Below are 17,517 nucleotides of genomic sequence, written 5' to 3' on the forward strand. Positions count from 1 at the left end.
TGGAACATCAAATTGCTATGTAATCGCATTATCGAATTGCAATACATATAGAATCGTGATAGTCGCAATACATATCGCATCGGAACTTAAGTATCGTGATATCGTATCGTGAGGTCCCTGGAAATTCCCAGCTCTAATGTCTGGTATGCTGAATTACATCTGTTTGGGGGCATTCAAATGGCAGAAGTCTTTGGCATTCAACAGCATGAACCCAGAGGCTGCGCCGCACAGATAAGGAAGGAAGGTAGCCGTGGAGACAAAGGGATGTCTTATGTAAAGCATTTATCAGAAGAGGACTGCTCAGCTGAGGTTGCTCCCTCACTGGCACCACGTCGTTTCTATTCCACCCCTCCCTCCTTCCTGCCCTCCCCTCAAATTTTCATCACACTATCCTGTGTCGCTCTGCAAGAATTAGAATTCCATTTAAATCGACCATGAATATTCAGTCACAATTTAGTTTTGCTTCAAATTGCAAAGCCGATATTCCCAATTTCATTCTATTGACCTCTGAGGGAGCGCTCACAAAAGTGTGGAGCCGAGAGAATCCTTGTGTCATCTTGCAATGAAAGGGGAGGGGAGCATATTGCCCATCAGGCCAGGAGGCATGGAGGGATTTAGAGGCTTTCACACCCAGGGGCCAGCATGGACGTTTGCCCCCTAATATGTTCTCTGTCAGTCCATCTAACCCACTTCTAATTTCATGCTACTGCACTGTCAATCACACAGAAAATGAGTCGACTCAAACTGTGTGGCATCTGGTGACTAGAAATGGGATCATTCTAAATGTGCTGATTTGTTGGGTCCTGATGTGTTGTCTGGTCACGTGACTCACTCGAAGGGTTCGCTAGAGTCATCTTTTGTCAGCTCCGAGGGGATGGGGATGCGTTTGTAGTACATCTCCCAGTCAAACGCCCCTCGCATGGCATCACCCGCCTGCGTCTCGTAGCCAAAGTTGTCGTGGTCGATCACGTCGATCATCGGACACACGATGGACTTCCTGTTGTCGGCGATACGGTCTAAGAGATAGAGCATGAGTGGGGAGAAAGAGAACCAGACAGAAAGCGGTATACGGCCTAAGTCAAACATCAGTGTTACAATGTTGCCCCCTTTGGACAAGGTAATAGGCACATTGTACAGATGAGTAATATATATTCTAGTATATTCATCTACCACAGAATGACCAGAAAGAAACTACATAGAGCACACTGCGCAATGCTTTGCTAACAGGATGACTCACCCAGCAGCGGGGGCAGCCAGTTGATGTTGGCTTCACAGTGGGAGTCCAGGAAGGTGATGACCTCTCCATTGGCAGCTGCCGCCCCCAGCAGACGGGTCCTGATGAGACCCTCCCTCTTCTTGGTACGCAGGATCCTCACCTTGGGCAGCCGCACCATGTACTCCTCCAGAGACCCCTTTAGGTGCTCTACAGGGAGAGAGACAGGAGAGAGGGGGGTTACAACACAGTCAGACGAACATGCATGCAGACACACATATGCACACACTGCATCCCTCTAGTAAGGCCTCCAGGAGCACTGAAGGAGACCCATCAATACAAAAGAACAGACATGAACACACACGCACTCAAACACACACAAATTCAGAGGATCACACAGTAGGTCTGGCACAATTAAGTGATAATCCCCAAGAAGCCGGTGTTGAGGATATATTGGCACGGGTGTTGTTAGGCCCAAGATGAAGTTGAGTTTCAATATATCCTCCAAACACCGGCTTCGAGGGCATTATAACTTTTATACAACGTGTTACCATAAGATATAAAAAAATTGAGTTGCACACTCTATATATAAACTCCCAGTAATTTATTGGGTAAATCACCAACATTTCACCCTGAAGAAGGCACAGTGATGCCGAAACGTTGGTGATTTACCCAATAAATTACCGGGAGTTTATATATAATGTGACTCCATATTTTTTTATAGCTTATATAGTTTATTCGCCGTTAGTAAGCACCTCTACATAAAATAATTATCTTTGGGTGTGTGCAAGCTCAAGTTTAGTCCCAAAACAAATCTAGGGTTGCTACCCAAGCCGGCTGGTTGTTCGATTGGTTCGGTTGCCAGAGACTCGACCCAGTCGTTCAGTCTAGAGGTCGAACAGATTAATTAGGGCCGATTTCAAGTTTTCATAACAATCGGTAATCTGCATTTTTGGACACCGATCATGGCCGATTACATTGCACTCCATGAGGAGACTGCGTGGCAGGCTGACTACCTGTTATGCAAGTGCAGCAAGGAGCCAAGGTAAGGTGCTAGCTAGCATTAAACGTATCTTATAAAAAACAATCAATCTTAACATAATCACTAGTTAACTACACATGGTTGATGATATCACCAGTTTATCTAGCTTGTCCTGCGTTGCATAAAAATCGATGCGGTGCCTGTTAATTTATCATTGAATCACAGCCTACTTTGCCAAACGGGTAATTTAACAAGCGCATTCGCGAAAAAAGCACTGTCGTTGCACCTATGTGTACCTAACCATAAACATCAACGCCTTTCTTAAAATCAATACACAAGTATATATTTTGAAACCTGCATATTTAGTTAATATTGCCTGCTAACATGAATATCTTTTAACTAGGGAAATTGTGTCACTTCTATTGCGTTCTGTGCAACAGAGTCAGGGTATAGGCAGCAGTTTGGACCACCTGGCTCGTTGCAAACTATGTGAAGACCATTTCTTCCTAACAAAGACAGCCAACTTCGCCAAACGGGGGATGATTTCACAAAAGTGCATTTGCGGAAAAATGCACAATCGTTGCACGAATGTACCTAACCATAAACATCAATGTCTTTCTTAAAATCAATACACAGAAGTATATATTTTTAAACCTGCATATTTAGTTAAAAGAAATTCATGTTAGCAGGCAATATTAAACTAGGAAAATTGTGTCACTTCTCTTGCGTTCATTGCACGCAGAGTCAGGGTATATGCAACAGTTTGGGCCGCCTGGCTCGCTGCAAACTAATTTGCCAGAATTTTACTTAATTATGACATAACATTGGTTGTGCAATGTTGTGCAATGTAACAGCAATATTTAAACTTATGGATGCCACCCGTTAGATAAAATACGGAACGGTTCTGTATTTCACTGAAAGAATAAACATTTTGTTTTCGAAATGATAGTGTCCGTATTTGACCATATTAATGACCTAAGGCTCGTATTTGTGTGTGTTATTATATTATAATTAAGTCTATGATTTGATAGAGCAGTCTGACTGAGAGGTGGCACGCAGCAGCAGGCTCGTAAGCATTCATTCAAACAGCACTTTACAGCGCTACTTATGACTTCAACCCTATCAACTCCCAAGATTAGGCTGGCAATACTAAAGTACCTATTAGAACATCCAATAGTCAAAGGTATATGAAATACAAATGGTATAGAGAGAAATAGTCCTATAATAACTACCACCTAAAACTTCCTACCTGGGAATATTGAAGACTCATGTTAAAAGGAACCACCGGTTTTCATATGTTCTCATGTTCTGAGCAAGGAACTTAAACGTTAGCTTTTTTTACATGGCACATATTGCACTTTTTACTTTCTTCTCCAACACTTTGTTTTTGCATTATTTAAACCAAATTGAACATGTTTCATTATTTATTTGAGACTACATTGATTTTATTGATGTTTTATATTAAGTTAAAATAAAGTGTTCATTGTTCATTCAGTATTGTTGTAATTGTCATTATTACAAATACATATATATAAATAAAAATTGGCCAATTAATCGGTATCGGCTTTTTTTGGTCCTCCAATAATCGGTCGACCTCTAGTTCAGTCTTTTTGTTCTGTATCTATGGACGCGACCCAGTCGTTTGTTTTAAATGTTCCGTTGCCAGCCCTTATTCCTTGCTTGCTAGCTAGCCAACTACGACTAACTTAAGTCACTTCAAAAAGTGCAGCCAGAATAACTGCGAAGTAGCTGCATTTGCATAAACTGTTTTCTAGTGACATTTATTTGGATACCTCCATAACAATGAGCTAATGAGGCGCGATTTCACTTGGCATAGAAAATATACTCACTCGTCAGGACACTTTTGTTCAGAGGAGCTAGCCAACAACACAGCTAACACAGTCACTTCAAACTGAAGCTGGAAAGACAAGCTAGCTGCACTTTGTTTAGTTTGACCTGTTTTCTATTGATAGGTCTTTGAATAAATATCCCCCAAAATTATGCTGATTCATGATTTCTCCCTGCCTCATCCTGACGCGTTCATTACTATGGAACATCTGGAGATCGAAATTTGAATATTGAAACAAATGTCAGAGACAGACAGCCTAAAAGAAATGTGAGATAATGTGTAAATGCTTTTTATAGTGGAGATCAAATGTATAATTTGCCTGGCTGGGCTGATGAGACAGTGGATTACGCAGTTAGACTGAAGAGAGTAAATAAGAATTTTAACTTCATAGATTTAAGCGGTGGTAACTTGTGGAATAGACACCGTCTGGAATGCAGTTTTAACCAATTAGCATTCAGGATGAGACCCACCCATTGTATAATTACCATATAACTGTCAGTTCTGGATAAGACCATCATGAAAGTAACATAACCATTTAAAATGGGAAACTTCACTGTTTATACAGTCCTAAAATGTTTTCAATGTCAGCAGTCAAGTTTTCAAGATATTCAAGATAAGAAGCAAACTGTCACCGACCACATCATGATGATGGAAACCCCTGGCGTAAACGTCCCCACCAGACACAAAATTGGTAGTTAGCTAGAAGGAGCCTGCTTAAGATATTTTTCAATAAGTGTATTTTGCAAGTGAATAAGTTTGCATGTGCCATGACGTTAGCTTTACAAGCTTTCAACCACTGATTGGCTGTGGCTGTAATTAACCTAGCTATCTGTGTCTGCATTGTGTCTGCCTCGGTCATGTTTCCGAGGCCATTATTTTTCATGAGCACAATTCATAGCCAGGGCATGGAGAGTAGTTTATGAGGAACGGTACCCATGAAGACATGACCATAGAAGACCTTGAAGCACTGCAGTGAGATTGCTTACAAAAGCATGTTTCTATACTTGAATATGAAGAAAAAGTGCACAGGCATAACCGACATGGATGGCTACTACAACAAACATGTGCACACACTTATCCCTCGAGACCTTATTATTTTACAGTCAATGCTTAAGACCTTTACAGCACAGAACTCGCATAGCTTCTTTTGTTGCATTCACCCTTCAGTGAGTATCTTTACTAAGGCAATTGCTGACATATTAGCAATGTTTTAAGCACAAGAGAACATATTTAATTGTGATAAAAGGTATTTAACCATTCCTTTATAGATGTAATGCATAGAGGAGAAAATAGCCTCAAGAAGAACTCTCGCATAGAAGGAAGAAAAACAAGTTATTGGTAGCTGTGTTTTTTCAATACTTTTCTCCCAATCTCAAATCTATCTTCAGAGCAGTAGCTACAACGCCTCAAAGATAAATCAATCCACTCTAATAGGAGTTTATAAATCTTCAGGCCTGACGTCAAGTTAGTTGTGACAAGTCAATAAAAAAATAAACATTATTCAGGGACACAGCCTTTATTCACTTCCTCTGACATGTCAAACAGCAAATCTTCCTGAAGAAAATGCTATGGGAAAAAACAAAGTTTCCCAATTCCCATTCCATATGCATTTCAATAAAAAATGTAAAAATATCAGGCAAGTTAAATCTAGATCTACATTCAGTTGAGAGAAAACATTCTCTATTACAATAACAAACTGGCCATTCTGACTGGATAATATAACATGACTTATATGGACTTGTTGTTCAAGGTCAGTGTGTAACAGAAATACATTAATCAAATCAAATGTATTTATAAAGCCCTTTTACAAAGCAGATGTCAAAGTGCTTATACAGAAACCGAGCCTAAAACCCCAAAGAGCAAGCAATGCAGATGTAGAAGTACGGTGGCTAGTAAAAACTAACAAGAAAAGGAAAGAACCTAGGAATAAACCTAGAGAGGAACCAGGCTCTGAGGAGTGGCCAGTCCTCTTCTGTCTGTGCCGAGTGGAGACATAATCAACATCTATATGTGCAACCGAATTAACTCAACACGGATGACATCAAATTCACATTAAGGCTCTCAAATAATGGATTAAGGCGATTGCAGGCAAATTTCCATAAAATCTCCTGCCCCCCCACCCCCCTCTTCCAGCCACAGAGGAGAGCCCCATATCCTGTCTTCATTATACTCCAGCAGGCCAGTAATTAAATCAGTCGGATTCTCCCACTCTCCAGTGTTCCCTCTCCCTCATTTCCCCTCTCTTTCACCATCCTTCTCTCAGCAGTGCCCAGACACATGACTGAGTTATTCCTTCTGACACCACAGTGAAACTTATAGGGTGAAAGCTGGAGTTGTGTGTTTTACATGAGTACATACCACATTTTTATCTATACCCTTTATTAGTTATTGGAAAACTGGATGTATGGCAGGTTCATTGCATTTAGAAGTTGTTTTGCTACAAACAATCTTAACTGGGAGGGACCTTGAGTAATTTTATTTGGTAAAGTGTCCATATAATGGTAGTTTATAGATTTTTAAGTTCACAGAGGCTGCTGATATAAAGGGTTTTCCCGGGTCCAGTTGAGTGTGAATAGAACTGTAACCACTCACTGTGCACACAGAACACTCCTCCTTTCATTAAAATGGCCTTACCCTGGGCCTTGTACAATATAAGCACAAAGCACGAGGCCCCTTTAACAGACAACCTTTTATGGGAGGACACAATGGCTGAGTTTAACAAAGGAGGGAATGAGAGAGACATCCACCGCCCACCACCAAACTCTCCGCAATCAGGTGAACAGCATTTTAACTGTCAGCACTAAAGCAAGATTCATTCAAACACGGCGGTAGCGGCGGCAGTAGAGAAAAATGATAATGCATCACATTAGGCATTTGTGTCGGCCGTCAGGGCTGGAATTGGAAGAAGGGCCCCAGAATCATATCTACTATAAAAGTAATACAATGTAATGAATTGCAGAGGATGGGAAGGCAATGCCGGGGGGACCATTTCCAACGCTGCCTGATAAATGGACAAGCCAAACAGAATAATTTCATATTGGGACCCTGTGGATCAAAAAGGAGGCTCTTCCACAAAATTACTGGGTATATAAAAAAAAAAAAATCACCTGGGCTGCTCCCCTCAGACACTAGGCAACAAGGGCCACGCATTACAAATGGGAGTCTGTCACTGGCCTCCCCTTCTTGGCAGCCACAAATTGGATTCCAAAGATCGGGGGGAAAGCAATGACCCTTTCAAAACTTTTTCTAAAACGGTTGCTGGGCTACTAAAAGTGGCTCACAAAGTGTGCTTAAACCTCTCGGTCTGATTTCTCACTGGTCCGGGGCTCGTCTTTTCGCCTGCCCAATGCTCTGGAAGGGTAGACTTGATCCAAAGTGACAGCTGGGCCAGGTTTCTCAATCTGTCGCTCTCTCATTTCTCCACCTCTCTCTTTACTTCTCACTCCATTTCTCAATCTTTCACTCTCACTTTCTCCAGCTTTCCATCTTTATCCCACCTCCCCCACTCTCTTTTTGGCAGGATGTGTTGTGGGTAGTGAGACTGTCTGCTGTCAGCTCTTTAGGGAACCTGCACTGACCAAATTAAAAACCATCTCCATGGATCGCAGTATCAAATATCAGAATCACCAAAGTCCTCAAGTTCCCATCTGTTACACAACCCCCACGATCAGCCAGTGAAACACCTGGGCGGTGGTAGAACAACACTGCAACAACAACAGATAAAGGTCCGGGAGAAAGAAAAACGCCATATGGTGGGCACAGCAACAACGTTTGAAGTCAATACTCACTTACATTTGCATTTGGTTTAGCAATGTACTAGGCTGTTAGAATATTCTAGATTGAGCTCTAGTTTGACATTGGAACAAGGACTATGAGGGAAGATGAGGGCAGGTCCCCCCATATGCACTGTCAATAAATCACAGGTTATTAATCAACCATTATGAGATTGATTTTGGCTAATTCTGACTGAAGCACACTGACAAACTTAAATTCATGCTCCCCCAGACATCATGTGATTAGACAACAAACATTTGCATTGAGGAGTGACTAAGGGAAAAGGTTACGGGGTCAAATTATGAATGGTTAATAAGTACATAAATTATCCCGAAAACTCATCCGGTTTATTCAAATTGGGAAGGAAATTAATCTGTGGAATGAGCGGCACCCTGCTCGGAAAAACATTAGACTTTATTAAATGTGGGACAGGGAATATGATTGGGGCTGTGACTTCATCGACGTGAATAATTTTACGGTACAGATGAGGCGTTTACTACCAAGCGCCTCAAATACAAATTTCTGCTTGGGGGAACATGTCACATTTCCCCAAACAGCTAATTGAATGAACACAACAACATGAGAGAAGCAAGTCACGCAAGCAGCAGCAATTATGTGGGACTCAAAACGGCAAAACATTCACAATGATTAATATTGCTAATGAAGCCTATATGGTTTTAGTGGTGTCTTTCAGCATATCAAAAGGTTGGTAATGTCAAGTCTATAAAAGGACCCCTTGAGTCATGTGCAGCTTTAGCTACAACAGAGTCACACAACCTTGATATGCCAAATGCACTCATGTTGTGAATTTAAACCAACATACCCTTTTCAAAACAACTTTACAACACACAGTGTACACAGAAGCAACGTGCAATGTGTGGGGATGACTGTTTTCCTTATGTAACAAATAGCAAGAAGGTCAAGTGCCAAAATCAGTAAACACTCTTACCCAGTAACTTAGAAGTTACCAACTTCATGACCATGAAGCATAAACTAACAAAAACAAATGTATTAGTTCCATCCAGTGAGTTACAGTGTGAAGTAACTGAGTGTTTTGATTTTAACTGCTGTGGTCTGGAGACATCTGGGAATGGGAGAGACAGGGACATTTGGGGACAAATGATCAGTAGCAGAGACAACCTCTGGTCCCACAGCCATGTTCTCCTAATGCACTTTTTTAATTCAATTAGCTTCCAATTACAGTGGAGGCAATATGGCCCAGGGAGGATCTGTCTGAGGTGGTGGATTCATTCCCAGATGCTTGGCAGCACACCAAAGACTGCAGCGGGGCCCGGAATTTATTCCTCTAGCAAAATAATCAAGTGTCCTTCTGAACTTCATCACACTCCCCTCTCCCTGGGCATGCTGCTATGATTTGCTAAGGATTTTTTTGTGTGGCCACCATTAAAAGTTATGTCTGTAAGGATGATGGGCTTGGGAGAGTATGAAAGGCTCCCTATTCTGGGATTTGGATTACCCCATGTACTGAGGGAAATACACAGGGAGTAAACAGGCAGTGGGGATATGATAAGAGATTTTACAGATGAGCATTGACTACACACAGGTGTACAATAAATCATAGAAACCAGCCTGATAAGTGATAAGTAGCGTTTCTAACAGGAATGGAGTGACAAACGTTTGCATAGGAACAGTGTGTGTTGAAGGGTAAAAATACCTCACAGAGCTAGTTAGCTCAAAGAACCTGAAGACGTCCTGGTCCCGTTACCTTTCAGTCAGCCACAACTGTTCTCTCATTCACACATTCCCAAACTCTCACACAGTCTCACAAACGACTAACAAGTCTGAGGACGTATGGCGAATTCCACAATTCTGAACCTCTGAAGCCACAAAGGAACAAAGTTGTGGCGCTCCGCTCCGAGTTCAAACCAGTTGAGATACTCAAATCCCTGTGGTTTGTTCATTTTCTAAATATTATTTCCAGCTAAGAGAAAAAATGTGTCAATGAAATATTCATGAGCCCAAACTCTGAGCAGAGGAGTGGGAAGATATGTGTTCTAGTGCATTATATCATTAATTTGTTTAGCAGAGATCTGCCTCCCTTCATCCAGGGCGACTTATCCTCCTTAGCACAATAAAAAAGAAGAGTTTCCATCCACAAACTCATTACGAAGAGTTATTTTTTTTTTTTTACTGGGGCAATTGAGGCAAAGTACTCTGCTGTAGGGGTAGGACAGCTGCTCCCCATTAAAGAGTGAACAGTGAAGCCAACATCCTTCAGGTCACCAGCGGGCTACTTTAACCATTCGGCTGGTGACCTGATTGGAGTCTCCCTCTCCCCAGAGCTGCTCCCATTAGCAGAACAGCAGGAAATGGGCCTTTTTTTTAAGGATGACAACAATGACTCCATTAAGCCATCCAACTTCTCAACAGTTATTTTGAGATGGTGGTCCTCTGTAGCTCAGTTGGTAGAGCATGGCGCCAGGATAGTGGGTTCGATTCCCGGGATCACCCATATGTAAAATGTATGCACGCAAGTGTAAGCGTCTGCTAAATGGCACATTATCATTTATATTATTTATACCATTAGATGCTAATGAGCCAGGCTCCGCAGGGAGCGGCACTAGCTCGCCCCAAAATAAACTCAAATTAAGGCAAAAAAAATTACAGCTTAATGAAAACATTCTCACATCATTGACTATAGATGGCCTGCATGAGCGCATGCATAAACACAGCAGCCCATGCTCGTGAAGAACTCGTCAAAAATACAAAAGGAGAGAAGTTATGACAAATGAGTCTCAGACAAAAGGAACAGTAATGCCATCTCCAGGTGCTGCTAAAAAGCCTTCCTTCAAATCAAATCAAATTGTCTTTGTCACATAAGCGGAATACAACAGGTGTAGTCCTTACAGTGAAATGCTTACTTATAAGCCCTTAATTAAAACCTCTCTGGGATATGTGGGACGGTAGCGTCCCACCTGGCCAACATCCAGTGAAAATGCAGAGCGCCAAATTCAAATAAATTACTATAAAAATTAAACTTTCATGAAATCACACATTCAATATACCAAATTAAAGCTACACTTGTTGTGAATCCAGCCGACGTGTCAAATTTCAAAAAGGCTTTACGGCGAAAGCAAACAATGCTATTATCTGAGGATAGCACCCCAGCAAACAATCACAGATCATCATATTTCAACCCTCCCGGCGCGACACAAAACGCAGAAATAAAGATATAATTCACGCCTTACCTTTGACGAGCTTCTTCTGTTGGCACTCCAATATGTCCCATAAACATCACAAACGGTCCCATTAGCAGAACAGCAGGAAATGGGTATATATCCAGAAAAACACCGGTTCCAACTCGCTCAACATGACTACAAAAGTTACCTGTAAGCTTTGTCCAAACATTTCAAACTACTTTCGTAATACAACTTTAGGTATTTTCTAACGTAAATATGTTTGTTTATGGCGGAATACAGCTCATTTAGTGCGGTGTTAGTTCCAACCTCGCTCTGTGGTGGTATATAGACAGCTTTGAAAAAACGGATGAAAACTCTGGGTAAATAGTGAGGTCTGCAGCTTATCATAAGATTCTCCACCTCAGGTGAGCAAAACTTTGAGACTTCCTTGGATATCGTGCACCAACTGTTGTTTACATAAATGCATAGGCCCCCTTCCCGTGTCTTACCAGAGGCTGTTGTTCTGTCTTGCCGATAGAGTGCATAACCCGACAGCTCTATGTTCTTAATGTCGTCGTTCATCCACGACTCGGTGAAGCAAAATATTACAGTTTTTAATGTCCCGTTGGTAGGATATACGTGTTTTCAGTTCGTCCCATTTATTTTCTAGCGATTGAACGTTAGCTAGCAGAACAGAGCGCAAGGGCAGATTAGCCACTCATCGCCTGGTCCTCACAAGGCAACCTGATCTTTTGCCTCGGAATCGCCGTTTCCTTCTCCAGCGAATCACGGGGATAGGGGCCTGGTCGGGTGTCAACAGTATATCCCTCGCGTCCGACTCATTGAAGAAAAACTCTTCATCTAGTTTGAGGTGAGCAATCCCAGTTCTGATGTCTAGAAGCTCTTTTCGGTCATAGGAGACGGTAGCAGCAACATTATCTACAAAACAAGTTATGAACAACGCAAGAAAACTAACAAAATAGCATGATTGGTTGAGGGCCGATAAAACACAACTTAATGAGATAAGTGGTTAACTGCTTAACTTCTTTGGGATAGAAGGCAGTATTTTCACGTCCGGATGAAAAGCGTGTCCAAAGTAAACTGCCTGCTACTCAGGCCCAGAAGCTAAGATATGCATATTATTATTAGATTTGCATAGCAAACACTCTGAAGTTTCTAAAACTGTTTGAATCATGTCTGAGTATAACATAACTTATTTGGCAGGCGAAACCCCGAGGACAAACCATTCCGAATTTTTGTTGTTGTTGAGGTCAATCTTTTCAATGGGTTTTCATTGGGAATCGAGATTTCTAAGGGACTTTCTTGCAGTTCCTATCGCTTCCACTGGATGTCAACAGTCTTTAGAAATTGGTTGAGGTTTTTCCTTTGAGAAATTAAGAAGTAGCACTGTTCAGAACAAGGGAAGAGAGAAGTGTACTCTTTGATAGAGGCGCGTGACCTGAAAAGCACGCTCCACTTTGTTTTCCTCCAGTATTGAACACAGTTAATCCAGTATCAAATTTGATCGATTATTTACGTTAAAAAATACCAAAAGTTGTTTAGGAAAGTACTTTGAAATGTTTGGACAAAGCTTACAGGTAACTTTTGAGAAATGTTGTAGTCATGTTGCGCGAGTTGGAACCGGTGTTATTCTGGATCAAACGCGCCAAATAAATTGACATTTTGGATATATATCAACGGAATTAATCGAACAAAAGGACCATTTGTGATGTTTATGGGACATATTGGCGTGCCAACAGAAGATGCTCGTCAAAGGTAAGACATGAATTATATCTTTATTTCTGCGTTTTGTGTCGCGCCTGGAGGGTTGAAATATGATTGTCTGTGTCTATTTGCTGGGGTGCTGTCCTCAGATAATAGCATCGTTTGCTTTCGCCGTAAAGCCCTTTTGAAATCTGACACGTTGGCTGGATTCACAACAAGTGTAGCTTTAATTTGGTATATTGAATGTGTGATTTCATGAAAGTTAAATTTTTATATGCTCAGAAGATGTTTGTACTGTTTGGGTCAACCTATGTATGTGAACAGACATTTTCAGTGATGAAATATAACAAGTCAAGGGACAGATCATCCCTTACTGACTCTCACCTCTCAGCAGTCCTGTGCATAGCGACGTCAGAAACTATACCTGTGCTCTTGAATTTGCAGACGTGTTGCTGTGCGTTTTGTTGCTGTGCGTTTTGTTGCCAACTTTACTTTGCTAGCTTTGCAACTTTTTTCCCTCATTCAACTTTTTCACTCCGGACGCTTTATCTGGACATGGTTCGGCAGCACCTTCAACAGCCGAAGCTAAGTAGTAACTTTAACATGATGTCTTCTAACTGCATTCGCTGTACTCATAATATACAGGAGAATGATCGCCTAACGGCGAGGATAGCTGTGCTGCAAGCCCAGCTTCAGACGCAATCGTTAGGCAAGGGTAATTTCAGTGTAGGAAAGGGTGAAACAGCGTCTGTGCCACCAGTAAGTACAGATAGTAACGTTAGTATAAATCCCCCCGCACTGTCCCCGCAGCCGGACAATTTTCTCATGGCTTCTGGAGGGAAATGCTGTTGGAATGCTCAACCGGTGTCGCTCATTCAGCCGACAGAAACTTTCAACCGGTTTTCCCCATTGAGTAGCGAGTCGGAGTCTGAGGCCGAGTCTTCTCGTCTCTACTCCTCCCGTTACGGGGTCTGAGACGCCGAAGGCTCCCACCATTAGCTCTGACAAATTGAAAACCCTAAGCATTGGCGACTCCATTACCCGCAGTATTAGACTTAAAACGAATCACCCAGCGATCATACACTGTTTACCAGGGGGCAGGGCTACCGACGTTAAGGCTAATCTGAAGATGGTGCTGGCTAAAGCTAAAACTGGCGAGTGTAGAGAGTATAGAGATATTGTTATCCACGTCGGCACCAACGATGTTAGGATGAAACAGTCAGAGGTCACCAAGCGCAACATAGCTTCAGCCTGTAAATCAGCTACAAAGATGTGTCGGCATCGAGTAATTGTCTCTGGCCCTCTCCCAGTTAGGGGGAGTGACGAGCTCTACAGCAGAGTCTCACAACTCAATCGCTGGTTGAAAACTGTTTTCTGCCCCTCCCAAAAGATAGAATTTGTAGATAATTGGCCCTCTTTCTGGGACTCACCCACAAACAGGACCAAGCCTGACCTGCTGAGGAGTGACGGACTCCATCCTAGCTGGAGGGGTGCTCTCATCTTATCTACAAACATAGATAAGGCTCTAACTCAGGGGTGTCAAACATACGGCCCGCGGGCCGGAACCGGCCCCCAAGGAGGTTCGATCAGGCCCGCAGGATAATTTGAAAGTGGAAAAAATGCATAAAAGACATGGAATTAATATTTTTTAATTCGCTGCAATTCATGGATTATCCGCTAAGGGGCGCACTCTTTCCATCAGAGTAGAAGACAAGCTGCATCACTGAGACAGACTGAAAACAGCAGACGGTATCAATGCGCCATCTGCTGCTTGTTACGACGTTGTTAATACCTTGGTCTCTACCTCTCCGCTACACCCTCATTAGCCAAAATGTCGTTATCCAAACGGAGAAAAGTAGATAAGGAGTGTAGAATTTTCAAAGAAAAATGGACCACGTCCTATTTATTTACAGAGATGCACGGAAAACCTTCGTGCTTGGTGTGTATGCAACAAGTTTCGGTATTGAAGGAATATAATATTCGACGCCACTACGAGACTCATCACAGCGAAAAATATGACGGCTTGCAAGGACAACTGAGAAGAGATAAGATTAACGAATTGCTGGCGGGTCTGAGGAAATGATTTTATATGCGTATGTGTAAGTGGTTTAAAAATTCCTTTCTTTAAAAGTCTCATTTAATCTTAAAGTGCATTACTATATTTTTCAGTACCAATTAAAGTTTTGTGCCTTTGTACAATCAGTGGGATCAGTTGCAATGCATATTTGTGAATGATAAAAGTAAATTGCACATTTGTCTAAGGAAATATGAGGTGTTTCATGAAATGTTTTGTAAAAGGATAGTTCATTAAATTTCAATATTTTCCTAATGTTCTTGTGCTTCTTTACACCAAAACAAAGGAAAGACATGATATTTTGGTTATTTATAGCAGAGTATGGTATAATTTTAATGGTCCGGCCCACTTGACATCTCCCTAGGCCGTATGTGGCCCACGATGCGAAATGAGTTTGACACCCCTGCTCTAACTCCACTAGCTCCACAATGAAATAGGGTGCAGGCCAGGCAGCAGGCTGTTAGCCAACCTGCCAGCTTAGTGGAGTCTGCCAATAGCACAGTCAGTGTAGTCAGCTCAGCCATCCCCATTGAGACTGTGTCTGTGCCTCGACCTAGGTTGGGCAAAACTAAACATGGCGGTGTTCGCCTTAGCAATCTCATTAGGATAAAGCCCTCTTCCATTCCTGCCATTATTGAAAGAGATCGTGATACCTCACATCTCAAAATAGGGTTACTTAATGTTAGATCCCTCACTTCAAAGGCAGTTATAGTCAATGAACTAATCACTGATCATAATCTTGATGTGATTGGCCTGACTGAAACATGGCTTAAGCCTGATGAATTTACTGTGTTAAATGAGGCCTCACCTCCTGGTTACACTAGTGACCATATCCCCCGTGCATCCCGCAAAGGCGGAGGTGTTGCTAACATTTACGATAGCAAATTTCAATTTATAAAAAACAAAATGACGTTTTCGTCTTTTGAGCTTCTAGTCATGAAATCTATGCAGCCTACTCAATCACTTTTTATAGCCACTGTTTATAGGCCTCCTGGGACATATACAGCGTTCCTCTCTGAGTTCCCTGAATTCCTATCAGACCTTGTAGTCATAGCAGATCATATTCAAATTATTGGTGATTTTAATATTCATATGGAGAAGTCCACAGACCCACTCCAAAAGTCTTTCGGAGCCATCATCGACTCAGTGAGTTTTGTCCAACATGTCTCTGGACCTACTCACTGCCACAGTCATACTCTGGACTTAGTTTTGTCCCATGGAATAAATGTTGTAGATCTTAATGTTTTTCCTCATAATCCTGGACTGTCGGACCACCATTTTATTACGTTTGCAATCGCAACAAATAATCTGCTCAGACCCCAACCAAGGAGCATCAAAAGTCGTGCTATAAATTCTCAGACAACACAAAAATTCCTTGATGCCCTTCCAGACTCCTTCTGCCTACCCAAGGACGTCAGAGGACAAAAATCAGTTAACCACCTAACTGAGGAACTCAATTTAACCTTGCGCAATACCCTAGATGCAGTTGCACCCCTAAAAACAAAAAACATTTGTCATAAGAAACTAGCTCCCTGGTATACAGAAAATACCCGAGCTTTGAAGCAAGCTTCCAGAAAATTGGAACGGAAATGGCGCCACACCAAACTGGAAGTCTTCCGACTAGCTTGGAAAGACAGTACCGTGCAGTACCGAAGAGCCCTCACTGCTGCTCGATCATCCTACTTTTCCAACTTAATTGAGGAAAATAAGAACAACCCAAAATTTCTTTTTGATACTGTTGCAAAGCTAACTAAAAAGCAGCATTCCCCAAGAGAGGATGGCTTTCACTTCAGCAGTAATAAATTCATGAACTTCTTTGAGGAAAAGATCATGATCATTAGAAAGCAAATTATGGACTCCTCTTTAAATCTGCGTATTCCTCCAAAGCTCAATTGTCCTGAGTCTGCACAACTCTGCCAGGACCTAGGATCAAGGGAGACACTCAAGTGTTTTAGTACTATATCTCTTGACACAATGATGAAAATAATCATGGCCTCTAAACCTTCTAGCTGCATACTGGATCCTATTCCTACTAAACTACTGAAAGAGCTGCTTCCTGTGCTTGGCCCTCATATGTTGAACATAATAAACGGCTCTCTATCCACCGGATGTGTACCAAACTCACTAAAAGTGGCAGTAATAAAGCCTCTCTTGAAAAAGCCAAACCTTGACCCGGAAAATATAAAAAACTATCGGCCTATATCGAATCTTCCATTCCTCTCAAAAATTTTAGAAAAAGCTGTTGCGCAGCAACTCACTGCCTTCCTGAAGACAAACAATGTATAGGAAATGCTTCAGTCTGGTTTTAGACCCCATCATAGCACTGAGACTGCACTTGTGAAGGTGGTAAATGACATTTTAATGGCGTCAGACCGAGGCTCTGCATCTGTCCTCGTGCTACTAGACCTTAGTGCTGCCTTTGACACCATCGATCACCACATTCTTTTGGAGAGACTGGAAACCCAAATTGGTCTACACGGACAAGTTCTGGCCTGGTTTAGATCTTACCTGTGGGAAAGATATCAGTTTGTCTCTGTGAATGGTTTGTCCTCTGACAAATCAACTGTACATTTCGGTGTTCCTCAAGGTTCCGTTTTAGGACCACTATTGTTTTCACTATATATTTTACCTCTTGGGGATGTTATTCGAAAACATAATGTTAACTTTCACTGCTATGCGGATGACACACAGCTGTACATTTCAATGAAACATGGTGAAGCCTCAAAATTGCCCTCGCTAGAAGCCTGTGTTTCAGACATA

The 17,517-nt window shown here is 41.9% G+C and overlaps 1 protein-coding gene across 5 annotated transcripts in view; it reads right to left on the reverse strand.

The window, feature by feature from the left end:
- Positions 1-17,517, reverse strand: part of LOC139537473 (polypeptide N-acetylgalactosaminyltransferase 10-like) — a 95,639-nt gene that overhangs the window by 21,432 nt on the left and 56,690 nt on the right. For all 5 annotated transcript variants that reach the window (XR_011667547.1, XR_011667546.1, XM_071338824.1 and 2 more), the window contains exons 5-6: positions 1,238-1,423; positions 833-1,016 (exon numbers count right to left, since the gene is read on the reverse strand). Coding sequence is in view for 3 of the 5 variants with exons in the window: in XM_071338824.1 (XP_071194925.1) it covers positions 833-1,016; positions 1,238-1,423 (370 nt within the window). In the remaining 2 variants the exon portion in view is untranslated. The remainder of the gene's footprint in view (positions 1-832; positions 1,017-1,237; positions 1,424-17,517) is intronic.

The sequence above is a fragment of the Salvelinus alpinus genome, chromosome 13 (assembly GCF_045679555.1).
Source record: "Salvelinus alpinus chromosome 13, SLU_Salpinus.1, whole genome shotgun sequence".
Taxonomy (NCBI): Eukaryota; Metazoa; Chordata; class Actinopteri; order Salmoniformes; family Salmonidae; genus Salvelinus; species Salvelinus alpinus.